Source organism: Cryptomeria japonica, chromosome 10, assembly GCF_030272615.1.
Source record: "Cryptomeria japonica chromosome 10, Sugi_1.0, whole genome shotgun sequence".
Taxonomy (NCBI): Eukaryota; Viridiplantae; Streptophyta; class Pinopsida; order Cupressales; family Cupressaceae; genus Cryptomeria; species Cryptomeria japonica.
This window is the reverse complement of record NC_081414.1, coordinates 744,900,141-744,922,303: the sequence shown is the minus strand read 5'-3', so window position 1 is coordinate 744,922,303 and position 22,163 is coordinate 744,900,141. Positions and strand designations below refer to the sequence as shown.

Below are 22,163 nucleotides of genomic sequence, written 5' to 3'. Positions count from 1 at the left end.
TGCTCTAGTAGAGAAGAAGTTTACAATATGGAAACACATATTTCAATTATATAAATCAGAGAAGGTTTCATGGATGTTGCATATTCATAAGGATTCTAATCAGAGAAAGCAACCAGATTGAGGACATTTGAATCTACTACATAAAGGTGGATATATACTTAATTATTTTGCATGAATTTTAGAGTCATAAAAGCACGAACAGAAAACCACCGTATAGGCAGATGTGTAAGAAATTAATGACATTATTCAGGAGAAGCAAGCAGATCTTCATTTAGATCAATATCATTTTCTTAGGCCTACAAACTAGACCTCTGATCAGAAATTCATGAAGTTGTATTAATCCTTAGTTCCCTAATAATTTATTATTCATTTGATTGTTCGTTTGTTGAATACATTGCAGTTTATTTGATATATTTGAGTGTCCCTGAAAGGGGACATTACACTTGCTAGCCTATAGCGTCCATGTTCTCTCCTTTCTCCTCCCCATGATCTCATAGCTTTGCTACTTGTTGGATCATGGTTCATCCCTCGATGCATGCTCTTGCTCTTTTCATGTGACCACTTGTGTTCTTGTAATAGCATTTCGAGAATGAGATTAGTGGCTGAGACATTTTGACTATCGAGGTCTCTTCAACTAGTTGACTTGGAGCTTTTTGTTTTTAGTACAAACCCCTTGTGTTGCGTGTCTTATGTCTTTGTTTGGCTTATTTTGTCTTTGTCTTGTTTTGTATGTCTTTGCATGTGATTGCATGAGTTAATCTTAGGATTGGGGGCTTGGTTCCTTGAAATTAGTGATGTCTTATCTCTTTGTGATCTCACTCCTAGTTGCTCCTCTCTCTCTCTCTCTCTCTCTTCATCATCTTTCTACTTTACTGTGAGTATTTGCATAGGCTCAAACTCCCATTAAAGTGTAGGCTAAATGTAGTGTCGTAAATTGTAACCTTGTACATTTCACACCTCATGTTTGTGCTCCTACTTTGGTGTGTCCTATCTTCATTCCCCCCTAGGGCTTTTTGGCCCCTTTTACTCCAAATCTGATGTCACCATTGTGCACAACTGAGTGGACCCCATCTCAGGACTTTACCCCCTCATTTGTTGGTCTGCTTGTCCTGTTATTATTTCTAAGTTGAATATTTTGTATCAGCAATTCAAAGAATCACAGAAAGATTATTTATTGCTTAAGTTATGCAATAACTTGTGTGTGAATGAAGCCAGTAACAAATTTAGACGTTGTATAGTATAGTTATGTTGTGTATCATATCCTATGAAAATAATTGCAAAAAACATAATCAGATCAGTGGCATACAAACTGTTTAACAAAATGCTTGGATACTAAAATCTTTGGAAATTGCAAAAAATTGCTTTAGAAATTTAGTCTAGCATATTAATAAATATCTAGTTATAAATAGAAAAATACTAGGCACAAAAAATTCATAGTCTTAAAATAGATGATAAATCACCATCTACATCAAAATCAAAAGATGGTTATTTTCACTTACAGGACGCGAGGAGATAGCTTGAGCAACTTTAACATATGCCTGCAACATACACATAAGAAGGTCATAAGAAACAGTCAATTTAATTAAATAATTACTGCATTGAAATATCATATTGCATACCAATATTAAAAAGGTTTTGTAAAGGTTGTCATTACCTAACATCCTTTTTCCTAATTCTTCAAATGCTTAATGTTTGTTATAGTTGTGACGGGATGATTTAAATATTTTAGATATAAAATACAATGACAAATTATTACATAAGTGCAAAAAGTTGGCATAGAAATTATCATAGGATATTTTAAATAGTGGCATAGAACACTCACGACAAGGTTGAACATTTCTACAATAATTATACTTCCATCAAATCTTTTGTCATTCCTACAATGACTTTAGCAAGGTGCAACACACCTCCAAGCCAAACTAAAATAGCTAACTCACACTTCTCATCACCACAATGTTTGTGTCACACTACAAACATCAAACAATAGACTCGATGCAACAATCTAAGTGGCATCCTTGAGGTTTGCACTATGCCATGTCATCAACTAGCACATCAGAAAACCACCAACAAATAGTTCGACATTGTGCAACCATTAGAAGATGGGGTTTCATGAACGGAAATGATTCCATTTCCATTGGAATGATAACTCCCGTAGCAACTCTTAGCCTTCACAACGTGTAATCTATATATACATATGTGACATTAGCAAATAGATAAGAACATAGATGTTGAGTAGGAGATACAAATTAGTAATCATACATTTCCCTCAAGAGTATGTCTTGTACAAGATGAATAAACAAATAATAATACATTTGCTATTTTAATTCTATATCTCTCTACTACATAAATTTGATTGTAAAGATTTTGGATATGCCTATAACTTCATCTAGATCTTCATCTAAAGAGTTAAACATAGGCTTTCCACTTGCGGGCCAAACCAATGGTATGAATGGTTTTCCTCTGATTCCTGCATGACCTATCAAATGCAGCTGAAGTATCTAAGCATTGGAATCAAACCTTGTCGATCATCAAACTACTATTCACTCATTTCAAGATGGCCAAACCAATGTACAAGGAGATATAGATGATCGAGAGCATAAGTGATGAAGCATTTTTTGATGGATAAAATTTCTTGTTCAACCAATTTGCATAAATCCTTGGTTAGATGGAGGTTGCATTCCCTTTGATCTTTTTTCTTAATTAAGGGGTGAATTAATATACAACTTCCCGTTCATCTGCATGTTCTTACTCCATAATATATCCTATCATTGTCTCTAATGGCACAGGTACACAATTCTATCTAGATGCATTTTCTAGGTACTTCGCACAAATGGACTTTCACTTAATTATATGAACTAGAATATTGAACATCACATCCATTGCAAATCCAAATGTAATCCCCACCACCTAGAACTGGTTGTATCATTTGTACATATTTCCAAAAAGAGAATTCAGATCTATTTTGAATTTAGGTTGCCTTATGGAGGTAGAACCAGTTGCCATTGTGATTCATATGGCACGAAATTTTGTAAACACATTCAAAACAAAAACAAAAAATTGAACACAAAAAATAGATATATAAAACCAACTACTTTGAATCTTTGATACATTAATAAAAGAAAGGAAAAAACATAGATAAACAAAGCAAAGAATTTGTTTCATGTTTGTAAAACAAAATTGGAGGTTGATACATTCATAAAACAATAGAAAAAACATTGATAAACAAAGCACATAATTTGTTTCATGTTTGTAAAACAAAATTGGAGGAAAAGAAATTGAAAAATACATACCTCTTTGAAAAAATATATGATTTTGTGACAATGCAATCATTGTAGAACCTTCAAAGATCAACCTTCAATTCCCTTTGTTGATCCAACAAGCAAAAATGAATGCTCAACCTCTTGGAAAGATATTTGTTGTTTGCAAAAGAACGAACCTACATTTTGCCAAGTTTCTAGGATGGGGGGATGACATGATGCATTTCGGAGACACGATTTTTTTAGGCTATTTTTAGGTGACAGACATATAGGGAAAATTCAGATATTCATATAATAAAATTGATAAAGTTACAAATCATCGAATGTAATCATATTGACATGTACATTACAGTATCAAAGATTCAAAAGTACTTAGTAAAACACAACGAATAAAGTTCAAATGAGTGATAAGAGTCAAACAAATTAATAGTACTACTTAGTTGTTTTCATAATTCATGTCAAACAATCAATGTGCATATGATATAAATAATAGTGTATATACCAAAATGCCCAAAGGCTACAAGTTTGCACTATGAATGTCAAAATGACAAAGTCACAAATGTCCAAAACATGGTAGTAGAAAGTATGATGGCTTCCCCTAATCAACATCTACCAACATGACATCAAAATTAGAGTTTGAGCCATTGCCATTATGAGTAGGAGAGGTTGGCTCAACTAATGGAGCTCCAACCAATCCCTCCTACGTCTCCTCCTCATCAATCTGGGCAGCATCCTCTGGATCAACATCCCACTGTAAAGATGGGGTTTGTCGATACTCTAGAGCCTACCAATCCTAGAGTCGCAAAGCACTATGCAAGGCCACTAAGTTTTCTGCACGTCTAGAGGCCAACCTATTCCTCTTGACAAAGTGAATAAAGGTGTATGAGGATCAATTCCTCTTATCAAATTATATAAACTTTCAACACTAATTAAATTAATAAATTACATATAATGTTTTGTAGCGTCATAAATTGTCACCGGACAAATTTACACCTCATGTTTATGCCCATGCTTCAGTGTGTCCCCTCCTCATCACCTATTTAGGTCTGATTTGTGCTCAATCTCCAGTTCTCATGCAATGTACATGTTGGTGTCTGTTTTATCATCTACCAAACATTAGGATAGGATACCCGAAGGTATTCTATCCTCTCCTGAAAAATCACTACTAATTCCAAGGTCTATATGTGCGAACAAGCGACTTTAGTGGAATAGCTTCTTGGGTAGTGTATGCTGAAATTTTCAAGGGGGACTTACGTTTGACAAGTATTCTTTGAACTGCTGGATTTAGATGGATTTAGCAATTTTAGGCTCTTCTTTTTTTTGGGGATTTTCTGGGATTTAGACTTTCAAAAGAAAGGGAAAAAAGATAGGGTTTGAGAAGGCTAATCTAATCCTACGAATTCTGGAGACAGTATCAACTGGGTGCCCTCGAGAAACCAAACCTTGCTTTGCCACACTAGGGACAACTACACAAGGCCGGTGCAATCTTCAATGGGTTGTGCTTATGATCGAGATGTTGGGATGCACAGGGGATGGGCTCAGACTAACTTTGCATGGTGAGATGGAAATCATCCATACACCAAAAGTATGAGCGGAGATACACCATCAATTGACACTTATCAAATCCTTCATTCGAATTAACAACAATGAAAGCAAATCTAAATTAATTCTAACTAAGTGTTGAGGCAATTGAAACCATGCAAATCCTTCAAATAATAGAGATTACAAAGCAGCGCACATGCAATATATTATCTGGAAATGACCTTAAGCAACAATACATCAAAAACCTCACACTTTTCAAATGAGAGGAGGCAACCTTATATAGTTTCTCAAAAATAAATGAATGGCTGAGATCAAACAGTGATCAAGGGCCAAGATTGAAAGTCCTAAACCCTAATTAGGGTTTCCCGAAATACTATCAGTTCAAGCGAACGAAAGAGTGACAAGTGGCGCAACTGCTAATTTTACTGAGGTGAGTGGCCACTTTCCTCTTTCAGAGATTCAACATATCTGGACACCACGAGCTTGACCTCCTCCATGGTGACACTTGGCAAACCGCCAATTTGGAAGTCAACGAGATCCACATCGTCGGCACATGTGGCAAGGATGCCTTCCCACTCCATTGCCTGGGTGAGGAAGTTGTCATCAATGGAGAGGAAGTTTGCAATCTTCGAAAGATCGCCTTTGTTAATCATCCTTGAATCTCGGAAGAAGCTTGTCTGAATCCTGGCTCTCAGGTTCTCTGCTTGTAAATGCTTCTCCCTTAGGCTTTCCTTCTGCCAGATCTCTGACGCCACACGGAATACCTTGCCCAGGATCTCTCTAACCCTTGCCTCAGTCTAAAAACACTTGGTCTCGGATTTTTTCAGAACCTCAATCCGAGTGACCAGAGCATAGTACCATGTGTCGAAGTTGTACCTGTCTCCTATCTGTATGATGCCTGCATCCACTAAGCTCTTCTTTGACATGCCTCAGATAACCTTCAGGTGAGGGAGTATTTCATTCTGAATTTCATCCACTTCTTCCCAATTGGATGATAGATCCTGGATACGATCAATCAACAAAGAAGTTGTCTCATGTGCTAATACTAAGTTTTCTACCAAGGTGTCAGCACGTATCACAGCGTTTGAAATCCACTCCTTTTCTTGAGTGTATGATCCCTTCATCTCATCATAGTCCTTCATTGATCCCTGCTGAAGAGGTTGTGGTGGAGTAGCTGGGACTTCATGGTTGAGCGGGCTGGTAAGATGGAGAACATACTTCCTCCACTACTGGTTCTCTTCTTCCACTTTCTTCCTCTTTTCTTTCTCATGAGCCAGCCTCGTCTTTAGAACATTACAGGAGTCGTCAAAATATTGGATCTCCTGGTCCTGGGTAGGCTTACCCATCTCTATGGTGGTGATCTTGTAGTCATCTGCGGTGACATTGTCCCTAGTCTTCCCTTCTTTCGGCACTGCTATCTGGACTGTCCTAAATCCGACACTGTCTCTCTGAATCAAGGAGAACTTCCTGGCTGGTTTGGGCGGTTTAGCTGCGGCGGGTTCATTCACCTTCTCCAGGAATGCTGCGGTAACCTCCTTGGTGGAGTGGACATCCTTGGGAACCTTGGCCTTTATCCTTGCACTCAGCCAATCAGGAATGGTTGATTGTTCTATAGTGTTCCGATCAAACTCATCGTCTGCTTCTCCTGGGTTCACTGGTATGCCCTCCAAGAAGATTGTAGGGGCTTCATCCTACCCCCTATCCGGAGTTCGGAAGACCTTCTCCACCACTTCCTCAACTGGCTGGGAAAGCACTCTTACTTCATCATCACTCACATAGATGTTCATCTCTTGTTCCCCAATTGTGCTCTGATCAAGTGCAATGGAAGCAGCACTTAGGATGAAGTGACTTTCGTTGGATTCTCTTCTCTCAACTACAGCCCTTTTGCCTATGCACTTTATGGAGCTTCCACCCAACTCCTTTCTCTTTCGAGATCCAACACTTTCCGGATTCCGAGCATCACCGACGGAGGTACAAGGGTGGACGGACAGAGTATCATCCACTCCCATTGATTCATAAATTAGAACCACACCTTTGGCCTTCAACTGTTTTGTCTTTTTAGATGCCCACCACCTTGAGTACTCAACCACCGACCTCATGAGGTCTGCTAGATCTGATTTTTCTCCCTCTGTCTAATCTATCAAGACTAAAGGTTCATTCTTCATCTTCTCAAAACCCGGCTGCTGAAGTTCTAGGCTTTCTTCCACTTGATCGGCAACTTTAAACACTTTCGTTGCTCTCACCATACTTAAAGGAATTCTTGACCAAAACCTTTTCCAGATCTCGAAACTATTGGTTGCATTAGCCCAGTAGTCTTCCAGATCCAGTCTGTGCTCAAACGTTGTCCCTTCGATCTTCTTTATCCTATGGAATGGATCAAAATCTTTTCTTGCCTTTTATTGGTTTAAGGGATACAAGGTCAGTTCTTTCTCAGCGGTAGCTGCAGCCTGTGACGATGGACATGTTTCCAGCCCATTACCAATTGTAAGTGAAGATGTCCCTGCCTTCTTCTGCTTATCCCTTTGAATCACTATATACTCTTCCAATTGTCTCACAACCTCGAGCAACACCACTCGGTTGGTAGGGTAAGCTGGAAGCTTGTATGGGGGCCCAGAGAATCCTTGAATTCGGAGGTAAGTGAACTTTGGATATTGGATGTACCAACACCCGAACCGACCGATGAAGTCCATAGACTCTTGAGAGAGCCTCTGGTGCAGGCCACCTTGAAGGGTCCGGGTAATGTGCATCAGGAAGGCATCATTCACCCTTTCTCCTCCATATGGAGCTGGGGATAGCAATCATATACCGGAAATTGGTTCTCCTTGTTCCCAATTTCTCCTCTACAAGTGAGACCTTTGTACCTGTAGGTCCTAGCTAAAGAATAGAACAAGTAAGAACTCATGAAGAAAGTCCTATTCGCCTCCAGATTCCTTAGCTGGCTGTCTAGGTTGTCGCTGATCATACGGGCCCAATCTATCATTTTTACTCCATTGATTATTTCATTAATGAAATAATACATCCAGGGTTCGAATGGAGCTCCCTGAGGATTTCCTATTATTCTATTGACAAGACAATCATGTCCCCAATGTCCTCCTTGAAGTATGCTCGCACTAGGCTCTTTCTCTGGAGTTTGGAGGCACCCTTCCTCGGCTTGTCTAGCCAGGAATGATTAACTATGGCATCATATTCTTCCAGGTGATCATGGTACAGACTGTCAGCTTCGTCCTTGGTCATATATACTGCATTGTGGTACTCAGGGATCCTGAAGGCCTCTTTGATGGCCTCATCGCTAACATTCGCTAACACTCTTCCATCAAGTGCAACAATATCCTTACTGATGGGGTTGTAGTGTTTGGCACATTCAACTACTAGTTCATTGCACTGCATGGTGGGGAGGAAGCCGGCAACGTGCACGATACCACTCTTCATCATTTTTCGCGCAATGGTGGTAGGCACAAGGTTGTCCAGACCAAACATTCGCTTCTTAAACTCCCTCAGATTGATGTGTCCGAGGTTGGTGTCACTGATGTTCTTCCACTTGGAAGTCATCCTCGACTCTGGAGGAGCATCTTTATCTACTTGGAACTTCATGGTGCTTAAGACCTGCAGATGAATGATAAAAATTTTAAGTTAGAAAAATTTTGCAGAATTTCGAAAAAAAATAATGGGGCCGCGAAATGGCTAAGTGTTGGAAAAATTTCCATTTTTTCACTCTCATACTTAGCCACAAAAATTGAATTTTCACCTCCAGACCCGCAGCCTTGAGGTCGGTTGAAGTCACCATTAAGTGTTAAAATTTTCAAAAAATTTCATACTTAGCCAAAAAAAATGATTTTCTTTCTCCAAAATTTTCGAAAAAAATCATTTATTAAATTCTGGAAAATATTCAGAAAATTCACAATTTTAATTTCACCTCTGACTTGGATAGGAATAAGGCTAGACTTCTCTCCAAAATATTGAGAAAATTCAGAAAAGATGCCTTTCTCCAGAAATCTGTAAGCCTTCTGCCAAAAAATATTATCCCACTTCCAGCAATATCTAGAATTTCCTCCAGATGATCTTCAAACTGACATACTTTACTAAGCTCTCCTTAGTAATTTTGAACTTCTTGGTGTAATAATGAATTTGATAATAAAGTATTTGTAGACAAGGTTTAAGCAAAACCCCTAAAATCATCCAACTCATACTTCTAATTCTAAAAAAACTTTCCATTTTGATCTAAGTTTGAAGATATTCATTAATCCTCCAATATTCCCTTTCAAAAAAACTTTCCATTTTGAATTAATATCTCAATAATTTTTTAATATTCCCTAAATATTCTCAAAAAAAACTTTCCATTTTGGATTTATTTTGAGGATTTTTTTTTAATTTAGATATTTCTTCATTTTGGATTTAATTTTGAAATCTTTGCAGATTTTGTGACATCATGTTGACTTTGTTTGACCTTCCATGTGTAGGTTGATTTTTCGAATTTTATTTCCATCTTTTTTTCAAATTTTGGCGAACTTTAAACACATCTCTAGGGTATGGCGGACTTTGGCTAGAACTCTTTCATGGCCTCTATCAACGTGAAAATTTGACTAAGGCATTGGGGCAGACTTTGATGTTGACTCCTCCATGGCCTCCTTTACCTTGGTGGACTTTGGTGTTGACTCCTCCATGTGTAGGTTGATTTTTCGAATTTTATTTCCATCTTTCTTCAAATTTTGGCGAACTTTAAACACATCTCCAGGGTATGGCGGACTTTGGCTAGAACTCCTTCATGGCCTCTATCAACGTGAAAATTTGACTAAGGCATTGGGGCGGACTTTGATGTTGACTCCTCCATGGCCTCCTTTACCTTGGCGGACTTTGGTGTTGACCCCTCCATGGGGCAGACTTTGTAGTAGGCACCTTCAAGGTCTCCATCATCCTGGCGGACTTTGGCTATGACACCCATGGACCCTCCTAGCCTATGGCGGACTTTGGAGTTTGCTCCCAACACTTGCCAAGCTTGGGCGGACTTTGTTGTTAGCTCCCACATGACTATGGCGGATTTTGGTATCTTCTCCATCTTGGGCGGACTTTGGCGTTAGCTCCTTCATGGCCCCTCTTCTTGCTTGGGCGGACTTTAGGCTACACTCCCACCTTGAGCGGACTTTGGAGACATCTCCTAGGGGCAGACTTTAGGCATCCTTCCTCTTGGGCAGACTTCAACCTTAGCCCCTCTTCTGGCTTCTCAAGCTTTGGCGGACTTTGGCTTGGCCTCTTCATGGCCCCTTCAACCCACGGCGGACTTTGACCCTTGCTCCCACATGACCTCCATCAAGGTGGGGCGGACTTTAGCCTTAGCACCTTCATGGTCTCCTTCCTCCTTGGGCGGACTTCAACCTTAGCACCCACATGACTCTTCAGCCTTGGGCGGACTTTTTCCCTTGCTCCTCCATGGCCTCTTCAGGTGGGGCAGACTTTGACCCTTGCTCCCACATGACCTCCATCAAGGTGGGGCGAACTTTAGCCTTAGCAACTTCATGGTCTCCTTCCTCCTTGGGCGGACTTCAACCTTAGCACCCACATGACTCTTCAGCCTTGGGCGGACTTTTTCCCTTGCTCCTCCATGGCCTCTTCAGGTGGGGTGGACTTTAGAGTGGGCACCCATGTGACCTCCAAACTCATGGCGGACTTTAGGCAAGGCACATGGCCTCCCTAAGGCAGGGCGGACTTTGATGAGAGCACCCACACAGACCCCTAAGGCATGGCGGACTTCATGCAAGGCTCCTTCATGGCCTCTTCAACCTTCGTGATGGGGTTTGAACCTATAGAAACACTTCAAAACCCTTGTTAGCCAGACTTAGAAGAATTTTCAAAGAAATTTCAAAATTTCACAGTTTAATCTAATTTAACCGGATTAACTTGAAATTTGAAATCCATGCTTAGGTGGATTATCTGAAGCAGCAAAAAGCCTAAAATCTAGGGATTCAGCTTGTTTAGGTCAAAACTTGGAATTTTCGAGTTCCGGTCGAAGCAGGTCAGTAGTACAAGTGTAAACCCTAGGTTTGCATCCCGAAAAAGCAAAAAGCCTAAAATCTAGGGATTCAGCTTTTTTAGGTCAAAACTTGGAATTTTCGAGTTTCGGTCAAAGCAGGTCAGTGGTACAAGTGTAAACCTTAGGTTTGCATCCCGAAAAAGCAAAAAGCCTAAAATCTAGGGATTCGGCTTTTTTAGGTCAAAACTTGGAATTTTCGAGTTCCGATCGAAGCAGGTCAGTGGTACAAATGTAAACCCTAGGTTTGCATCCCGAAAAAGCAAAAAGCCTAAAATCTAGGGATTTAGCTTTTTTAGGTCAAAACTTGGAATTTTCGAGTTCTGGTCGAACCAGGTCAGTGGTACAAGTGTAAATCCTAGGTTTGCATCCCGAAAAAGCAAAAAGCAAACATCCCTAAAAAATAGCCATACCGAGGATCGGGCTAAAAATGCCAAAAATGAAACTTCCTAAAAAATAGGAAAAAAGCAAAACTTTCTAAAAACGTCCAAATCAATTGCGATCTTCGTCCTTTGGCCTCTCTAAGCACTCTAGTGATGTTCACACTTCGGAATCACATAACTTGCAAAAACTAACTTTCAATAGTCAAGCCTGAAATGCTCTGAACTGGATAAGACTTGGTGAAACTGTAGCAAAAGGTCACAGGATACTAACAAAATCCTAGAAAGCAGGGTAAGAGAGGGTCCCCATTTGCAATGGGGCGATGTGTGAAAAAGGTCACAACAGTACACAAACTGTTGGATTTCCTAGAGGGGTGTCCTCCTTGAGGCTTAATTTAGGCCCCTTGCTGAGAAGGACCAAGGCACCCACGCCCTGGTCTTAGACCAGAGCACCAATGCCCTAGTCCCTCTTAGTTGGGCTCTATTTTGAATTGGGGCAAGGGTCCTATCTCTCCGATGGGAATTCAACTTTGTGGCTCTGCATGACCATTGGAGGTCAGCCTAATCGGTAAATGACACCCCTATATAAAAACATTTGATCAATCTAATTTCACCCAAGCATCATTATTTGACATATCCTAGCATCCTTGCATCCATTAAGCATACATCATCAAGCATTTTCAGAGATCTTCAAGGCTGCATATTCTTCATTCTTATGGAGCAAAACTACATCATTCATATGCAAGCATGTCTGTGTGATTAGGGTTTTGTCATGTTCATGCCATTTCATACAACATATGTGATTACATTCAAGAAGCAAAGCATCATCATCAACAATTGCAGAGCTGAGGTATTTTTCCATTAATTATTTCAGTATTTGCATGATTGCATTCAAGGTTAATTCCTAAATTGGTGTTTGACTTGGGCAAACCCCTATTCCCAACCATTTTCCCTCGTTTTCTGTGTGCAAGATTAGGTACAAAGTTGTAACTTTTAGGATGAACATAATTCACAGAGACAAACAGGTTCCCCTTTGGACGGCGAAAAGTGCAGAGGACCAAAGTGACGGGCATTCCAGTCCCAACAATACTGGTTGACCTTTTGGGAACAGATCCGAACATTCACATATTACTCAAATCCAAGTTCATGGCTCCGTTTGACGACTATAGTTCACTGTTTATGCCCAATTTCTTCAGCATTCTCATATTTACCCTAATTTCAACATTTTCACAATTCAACTTAAAAAGAAGGAATCAAATCTTAACCCATGAATGTAATTAGAATTCTTAGCCCTACCATTGTTTGATTGAGGATAGATCTATTGGATTCACCCCTCTTTGACGTAATTGGTCCCTAAGCAAAGATTAGCAGTTTTACTACATCATTGGGTGAAACCCTGAAGTTTCACCATTACATTTTGGTGAACTTGAGTTGTAACACCTTTATTTCTGATTTATGTTCTCAGATTTGATTGTTTATGCATTTTCCAATTCAAATTTACATTTACAAGCTTAATTTTCAATTGAATTTCATAAATTTAGAGGTTAAATTTGCCAGTGTTTTAAGACTCGTAGACTCGCCACGGACTCGCGAGTCCATGGGATCCACGAGTCGACTCGCCAAGGACTCGCAAGGCGAGTCCATCTAAAAGACTCGCGAGTCTTTTGCACAGACTCGCAAGTCTTTCAGATGGACTCGTGCGACCCAGAAAAAACGTCATGCAAGCTTTAAAAGTGAGTTTTTTTATTTTTTTGCCCTCATTTGGCATTCTTGCTTGGTTCTGATAGGTTTGTAGGGTGTGAAGGAGGAGAAATACAAAGAGGAAGATGTAGTCTTCTCTTTAGTTTGTTCATTGTTGTTTTTCACATTTGGAATTGGACATATCATTATATTTAATTTTGTAAACATTTATAAACTTATGCTGCTATTATACATTTTAGAGTTGAAACTGTGAGTATGAATGATGAAATTTCAAATATTGTGCGTTTGTAGATCATATGACATGTGTTGTTTCAATTATGGCTCTTATGTTCTCTAAATGCATTAATTTCTTTATGTTTTTTTTGTAAAACTACGGTATTTTTTTTTTGTTGAGTCTTTCGCGAGTCTTTCACAAGTCCAAGGCCGAGTCCAAATTTTTGGTTTGTCGAGTTCGTGGCGAGTCCGAGTTTTAAAACTTTGAAATTCGAACAAACCGTAATTTATAATTCTAAAATTGAACTTGTGAGTTGCCTAATTTAGATTAATTATTTCATATCTAATTTGGGAACATTTTAATTTTCAATTTAGCATTCATAGATCTTATTTTAATCAAACACATAAATTTAGAGGTTATATTCACAAAAATCCTAATTTATATTGGTAAATTTGATTTGTGGGTTGCATAATTTATAATTTTATTTTCAGATCTGATTTTAAACATTCATAATGACAATTAATAGATCTGATTTATTTGCCATTTCACATATGATTACATTGCTTTTCACTTATATTTATCATAATCATGTGTCGGACAATGGTTCTTTCACTTTACATTGCTTCTTTTCATTCATAGCACTTTGGCATATTGCATTTTTAGAATTTCCAAATTGCTTTCTATTAATCAATTAAATTTCAAAGCTTTTATCCATAGTGTATGTTGTTTTTTGATGATATATTTAGGAAAATGCATTACATATATAGATCACATTAGAGCTTTTGTAGATCCTAATCCTAGAGATGCTAATGGAAAACCTAACACTTGTACCTATCCTAGGGTATCTCATGTGAATGAAGAATGAGCTAATACTCCTATCAATGATCTCTCTAACGGAGAGAAAGCATTGAAGAGCAACATGGCACCATCTTCTTTACACATACCCTAGTGCAAGGGACGCAAGATCAAAATAGTGGTGTTTCAATCTCTCTAGATCCCCCTTATTCTCCTAAAGCCTATCTTAATTATCAAAACATTTGTAGAGAAGATGATGTTATGCATTTCATTCATGATCTATCTCCCCACATAGACATTAAGTAAAGATGAGGCCTTAGATGATAAGGATCTTCCTTTGCAACCCATCAAAGAAGATATGCATGATGATAGAAAGGAAAATCTCCCTACACCAGATTTTACTTCATCTAATTTTCCCTTTGTTCCTTCAAAATGCACTTACGCTGCAAATTTTAAAGAAATTCATTATAATATTCCTCCTCCTCCTCAATTAAAAAGCTCTAATAGGAGTGGCGATAACATAATATCAAAACAAAGATATAGAGGACAAGGGCTTGAAAAAATTGGACAAGGAATTAGAGTCCCTATAAACCCTCCTACACAAATTACTACCGAATGGCTAGGACATTATAATGATTCACCTATGGATGATCTCCTTAGAAATCAAAACTTTAAGGATTATCTTGCAAGACATAACTTATCGTCCATCTAAGGGTGCCTCTTCTTCAAACACTCCTTTTTGTTCATATCATCAAACTAATTATCATCATGCTAATGATTGTTCGGATTTTCAATAAAGTATGCAAGAACTAGTTGATAATGGAACTATTAAAATCATAGATGACAATCCATCTTCTTCTAACAACCCTTGTCCTAAATCACAAGAGACAAGACCTACTCCTATTGATGACCAAGAGAATTTAGTCACTAGAATCTTTTGGAGATTGAAGTATGATAAGAATGTTGTTTTTCCTTTGATAAAATTTACTAATAAGCATAAGGAAGGTAATGAACATTGTCTTTTTCATCGTTGTTGCTCTTATTCTCTTGGAAAGTATAAAGCATTTAAAACATTTGTTCAAGACCAATATGATAGGGCTCACATAGCTCTTACAACTGATCTTGCACTCTTCTTTGGTGAAGAGGTAGTGCCTTAACACTCCATTCACCTGTCGTGTTGTTCCTCACCCTATGGCACAAGTAGTTAACTTAATTGGGAGATCTTTGTCATAAGAAGTGATGCTATTTCAAATATAATAAACTTGGGGCAGCAGCATAATTCATTCTTGCCTCTATCTTATTTCTCCTCTCTATCTAAGGTTTCACTATTCCCTTTAAGGGTTGCATTTTTCATACTTTTATATCCTTTCTTGCGTGGAATGGTATGTCTCTTATGACTAATCTTTCCATAGAGGAGTTTGTGATCTTTCATCTCTCTCTCTCTCTCTCTCTCTCTCTCTCTCTCTCTCTCTCTCTCTCTCTCTCTATCTTTGAAGATTATCTCTTCTTTAGAGTTGCATTTTACATATATTGATGTCTTTTCTTGCATGGAATATTCCTTCACGTGAGTATATTGTGCATTGGCTTATGTCTAATCTCTCCTTGGAGGTTGCGTAATTGTTCTCATTGTCCCTACGCTTGGGGGTCATTGATCTTTCTCTTACCCTTTCTAAGGATCCACTTTTCCTTTGTTGAGTGGTGATTTCTTATGATTTGATATCATTCCTTGTGTCAAGTTGTTTTTCTCAAGGATTCTCTCTTATAGAGGTGTGTATCCTTGACTACAACCTCTTTTACACTTGGAAATGTACATCTATTATAAACAAATTCCTCACTTTGGGTCAAAAGTGTGTCATCCTTCATCAAGAAACCCTTTCACCTAGCAATAGTAGGAAGGTAGGCATTCTTGTTCTCCTTCCCTTCTTTTGGTAGAAGATGCTATGTTTGTTCAAGAAACTCTTCTTTGAGGTAGAAGATACTATGTTTGTTCAAGAAACTCTTCTTTGAGGTAGGTGTCTTTTGAGCAAAGATCTCTTCTCCTCCAAGGATCCTCTTTACACTTGTTGCAAGATATCTCTTTTTCAACTATCTTATCCTTGCTTGTATGAGTATTGCCTCTTTAGCTTGGATTTATGAACATTGTTGCCTAAAAGATATCTCCTTGGAGTTGAAGGTGTGTATCCTTGTTTCTAGGATCCTTAAGACATCAATATAGGGATATATTGACATCTGGGGGGAGGGGGGAGGGGGGCGGGTAGGACGCATACATATCACCCTCTTCATACTATATATTTGCATGTCTTAAACGGGGTGTTCATTCTCGAAACCAAAGAAAACAAACTCTTACATGGGATGTCCATGAAACCAGGCATATATTTGTCTTAAACGGGGTTACACATTCTCGAAACCAGAGTAAACAAACTCTTCTACAAGATGTTCCTAAAACCAGATGCACGCCCCTTGGCATTGTTCATTATATGTCTTACACGGGTTGTTGCATGCTCGAAACTAGAGAAAACAAACTCTTATATGGGATGCTTAACACCTGAAACCAAACATCACTTGCACACACACACGCGAGGATGAGTGGAAATAGTAAAACACAGATAGACTATTCCTACTCTCTGTTTTAGGTCCTCTTCATCTTTTGGTTGTGTTTCTCTGGGTCTTTTCGCAACAGTCTCTTCGGTCTCCTCGGTTTGCAAGTGTTTTTGGGTTAATTTGATCAAGATTGCAGCTCATTCGAGCAAATTTGGCTAAGTCTGGTGTCTATTTTGTCCATTTTAGGGTTTCATCCTTTAGACTTGGATTTGAGGCCTTTCCTTTAGGGTTTTGGAAAAAACTCAGCGTTGCATTGGAATCGGGACCTTCTAAGGAGCCTACCCATGAAATTTTGAACTAATTCTAAGCAACTTTGTATTTTTAGAAAGTTCTTATTTTTTAGGGATTTCACTGCCTCCCAGATTGGTCTAATTTTGCTAAAAATCAAACTTACTATTTTTAGCAATTTCCATTTTTAGTAAGTGCTTTTATGGCCTGTTTTGCCCTAATCCTAACATTTTGAAACACTTACTATTTTGGGTGAGTCTATTTGTGGCAGGTTCTTCACAGGCAAACACTAAAGACTGAGCATTCCTGAACATTGCTAAATCCCAAAAGAATGAAAAAGCAAGCTAATTGATCAAAAAATTGCTAATTATAGATGCCTATTCTAGAAGTGGAAACCACTTCAATTCCAAATATGCCATCCTAATCCAGGAATGGGCAAAAATTGACTATGTATGAAAAATCAAGCTAGAATTCGTAAGGCAAAGAAATCCATCCAAAGATGGGTGGGCGCCAAAATATGGCTATGGAAGAAGTTTCCTCCATGGCAAGTTTTCCATGACAAGGTGAAATTAGCGCTCATTCATGAGAAGGCGCTGAATTGGTGTTGTGGACAACACATTTTCCTCGACCTACATGAAATAGCACCCAAATGCAAGGTCGCTCAAGTTGGGATGTGGAGGAATTTTCCTCCACACCAAGTTTTCTTGTGCCATGCCATTCTAGCGCCCAAGTCAAGTGATGGGCGCTAAAACCAAGGCGCCAAGGAAAGTCAAGCCCAATCAAAGTTCCTCCTCAAGCATGAAATTCCGCCCAAGTCAAGTGATGGGCGGTAAAATGAAGAGGTCATGGAAAAACAAGAAAATTGATGAAAAATTCCTTTGAGGCATCAAATTCATGCCTAGGTCAAGGAAAGAAAGTTGAATCCCAAGGCACCATAGAAAGGTCAAAAAAGGTCAAATTCTTTCGCCATATGATTTCCACACCTAAGTCCAAGCCAAAGCACTGAATGGAAGGTAGGATGGAAAACAAGAAAAGAAAATTCCTCCATGTGGTCATTCCGGCACCTAAGATTGGAATTCCAAGCAAGGAAGAAATCATGCCCAAGGAAGAAATTGAGAGAAGGAAAATCCCCTCAGGGAAGAATTCAAAATTCTCCTCCCGAGCATGGAAATTTGCCAAAGAATAAAGAAATTTCAAGACACGAAGAAAAATTGGCCAAGTGAGAGAAGTTTTCTCTAACCTGAATCCTGGAGCTAAAAATGGAAAAATTCTTAAAAAATAGGAAAGGTGAAAAATTGACTAGGTGTTGGAAATTCTTGTAACACGTGGTAGCTGATAGGCGCCAAGGAAAGTCAAGCCTAGTCAAAGTTCCTCCTCAAGCATGAAATTCCACCCAAGTCAAGTGATGGGCGCTAAAATGAAGAGGTCATGGAAAAACAAGAAAATTGATGAAAAATTCCTCTGAGGCATCAAATTCATGCCCAGGTCAAAAAAGATCAAATTCATTCGCCATATGATTTCCACACCTAAGTCCAAGCCAGAGCACTGAATGGAAGGCATGAAGGAAAGCAATAAAAGAAAATTCCTCCATGTGGTCATTCCAGCACCTAAGAATTGAATTCCATGCAAGGAAGAAATCATACCCAAGGAAAAAATTGAGAGAACAAAAATCCCCTTAGGGAAGAATTCAAAATTCCCCTCCCAAGCACGGAAATTCGCCAAAGAAAAAGAAATTTCAAGACGAGAAGAAAAATTGGCCAAGTGAGAATTTTTGTCTAACCTGAATCCCGAAGCTAAAAATGGAAAAATATTAAAAAAATAGGAAAGGTGAAAAATTGACTAAGTGTGGGAAATTCTTTCCTTCAGGACAAAATTCCACGAAGGTGAAAATTGACTAAGTGTTAGAAATTCCTTCCTTTAAGACGAAATTCCAAGAAAGGTGAAAATTTGGCTAAGTGTTGGAAATTCTTTCTTTCAGGTTAGAATTCCAGGAAAGGTGAAAAATTGACTAAATGTTGGAAATTTCTTCCTTCAAGACGGAATTCCAAGCAAGTCTTAATTACACCCAAGGATGAATTGAAGATAAAATTTCGAAGGCAAGGAAGGAATCATGAATAAACTAAACAAGAAATTTACCCCTAAGAAATTTTTTGAAAAATCCATTGTCGGGCATAAAAAATCATCCAAATTTCAAAATGATGGTAGATTTGGATTCGTGAGAGAATTCTCTCCTGGACCCTAGAACCCTAATTTGAAAATTTTGCTAAAAAATAGGAAATGTGCAAAATTGATGCTGGAACAAGGCAAATTCGAAGTTTCAAGAAAATTCTTCATGGATTAAGTTTTCTCTCTCCAACAGTTTCTCGCCAAGTGGCAGCCGAGTCAATGCATGCCGAATTGATGAAGCACCTCTTTGCATGTAGCTGCCACATTTATGACATTATGACAGATTCTTTTGCATGCAGCCATCGCATTTAAGAGAAATGGGCATTTATGGCAGCATGGGCGATGTTTTTTGCATGGAGGAATATTCAATGCATGGGCAAATTTAGTAAAGAATGGTGCATTTAATGCATTTTGGATACCAATTGTCATAGGCTGGAATTAATTGTATATGGGTATCATGGGTATTTATTGTAGATTCCCAGCTTGTTGCATCATGTGTGGCGAATCTTGTAGGGAAAACCCTAACTAGGATTTGCATGTAATCAAGGCTTGAGGCCTATATAAGGGGGTCACCCCTTCATTTGTAAAGAGAGGGAGATTTGTATGAAATTGTTGCGATAAGTTTTTGAGATAATAACAATGAAACATTGTTCTTTGATGGTGTCCACTTAAGTTATTTTTCAAAACTTACATGTTTTCACCTTCCTCACTTAGAGTAGAAGTAGAGTGGGGCTTTGATTTCAATGGAGAATGTAATGGTGTTTGGTGAATTTCCATGGTTCATAATTTTTGCATCTTGTTGATTATAAGTTGTAGTGTAAAGTTAGCCTAAACCCCCAAATTTGTGCTAAGTTCAATTGCGAATAGTTGTTTGGATTGCACCGTGTTGGGTATTCAAATGTAATTTCTCAATGTGAAATGAAAATCCTTCAACATCCTCATAAGATTGCATCGGTTCTTATGGAGTCGTAGTTAATCTTGGCAAAGCAAAACTTGATTTATTTGGAGTTTGTCCACTAGAGCACTATCTATTGATATCAATGCCCTTAGGAGTAGATTTAGATCCTTCTAATTCCTTCCCCCTTATTTTAAGTCCATTCCAATTTAGTTTATTTGAAGCAGAAGCATCGCAAAATTGCCATATCCGATGATGAAGTTCCATTAGCATCAAAAAATAAAAGAAAGATTCAAACGTAAGTCCCCTTGGATTACTAGCATATCGCATCAGGCCACCTAAGTCACGTATGTTGCATGAAGGAACCTTGGAGTCGATTGTTTGAACTTTCCACAATCTTAGCATACAATAGCACTTTGATCAAGAGAGAGTAAGGTGACCGTTGGTAACTTTATTCTGTGTTCGATACTATCATAAAAAACACGTCAACACTCTCCTCCCTAACATAGATCACCTAGAAAAACACATCTAGAATGTGTATCCATGCTTTCTCTTTTCTTCTCATAAGCTCATAGCTTTGCTATTTGTACTTGTTCATGGATGATGTGTCCTCTTGCTCTTTTATGTGATCGCTTGTGTTCTTATTTTTCAAGAATGATATTAGTGGTTGAGACATTTTGATATCGAGGTATCTTCAGCTAATTGACTTGAGGTCTTGTTTTTGGTTTTTAACTTTTGCGTGTTGTGTCTTTTGCCATTTGCCTTTTTGCCTTTTGTTTGCCTTTGTTCGACTTTTATTTTTGTCCCTTTTTGTGTGCCCTTGCATGCGATTTAGTGAGTTAAGATCCTATGATTGGGGGCTTGGTTCCTCAAAATTAGTGATGTCTTATACTCCTTGTGATTATGCTCCTAATTGCTCCTCTCTTTCATCTACTTTACCGCAAGTATTTGCATAGGCTCATACTCCCATTAAAGTGGGGGCTAAATGTAGCGACGTAAATTGTCACCGAGCCAACCTCATGTTTGTGCCCCTACTTTAGTGTGTCCCCTCCTCATCACCTATTTAAGTTCGATTTGTGCTCAATCTCTAGTTCTCATGCCATGTACACCCACTGCTGGATTCCCCAGAGGGGTGTCCTTCTCCCCTAGGCTTATTAAATTGAGGCCCCTTGTTGAGAAGGACTGGGGCACCCACACCCTGATCCTAAACCAAAGCGCCCACGCCCTAGTCCCTCTTAGTTGGGCCCTATTTTGAAATGGGGCAAGAGCCCTATCTCTTTGGTGAGAATTCAACTTTGTGGCTCCACATGACCGTTGGAGGTCAGCATAATCAGTAAATGACCTAGATACCCTTATATAAAGACATTTGATCAACCTAATTTCACTTGAGCATTATAAGTTGACATATCCTAGCATCCTTGCATCCGTGAATCATTCATCATCAAGAATTTTCAGAGATCTTCAAGGCTCCATATTCTTCATTCAAACATTGTGGAGCAAAATTACATCATTCATATGCAAGCATGTGTGTGTGATTACGGTTTTGTCATGTTCATGTTATTTCATACAACATATATGATTACATTCAACAAGCAAAGCATCATCATTAACAATTGTAGATCTGTGGTATATCTTGTTGGTGTTGGAAATAAGCCACACTCGGACTGATGATGGACTGGTCCAAGAGGGGCCAGTAGCTCAGTGGTAGAGCACTCCAACAGCATATGGAATGTCCTAGGTTCGAGTCCTAGTTGGTCCATGTCTCAACTATTAATCCTAGAGGATCCGGTTAATACTGAGAGGGGGTTGAATCAGTATTAACAAAAACTGAAACTTTCAACACCAAAATAGACTTATCTCAGATCTGAAAAACATTCAACACTTAAACCAATTCTTCATAACAGATTTCCTTATCAGATCTAAACAATCATTTCCACTTATGCAAACTTATTAATCAAATTAGCCATCAATTCAATATTAGATCAACAAACACTATTACCAACTTATTAACTGACCAGAATGATTCATCAATCATATAATCATCAATACCAGTATCCACTTTAAGATCTTTGATAAACAAACATGAACTGTCTTAATCGATTATCATAAATAAAACATGAACATCACAAGAAAAGCATTCCACACATGAACACCATGATTTTCACGTGGAAACCCAAATAGGGAAAAACCATAGTGGGAATTGGTACCCACAAATATTTTGCACTCTTTCGGAATGTGCCCTGTTAGGAGCCAAGCTCGGTTAGAAGCTTACAATGATGCCCTGTTAGGAGTCACCCGGTTAAAGGATTTACCTTAGCCCTATTAGAAGCTTTGATCTGTTAGGATCAACCTCGCAAGAGGA

General features: G+C 38.6%; 1 protein-coding gene across 4 annotated transcripts in view; it reads right to left on the bottom strand.

Moving 5' to 3' along the window:
- Positions 1–22,163, bottom strand: part of LOC131076011 (uncharacterized aarF domain-containing protein kinase At1g71810, chloroplastic) — a 291,860-nt gene that overhangs the window by 149,016 nt on the left and 120,681 nt on the right. For all 4 annotated transcript variants that reach the window (XR_009359117.1, XR_009359118.1, XM_059213057.1 and 1 more), the window contains exon 3: positions 1,500–1,538. Coding sequence is in view for 2 of the 4 variants with exons in the window: in XM_059213057.1 (XP_059069040.1) it covers positions 1,500–1,538 (39 nt within the window). In the remaining 2 variants the exon portion in view is untranslated. The remainder of the gene's footprint in view (positions 1–1,499; positions 1,539–22,163) is intronic.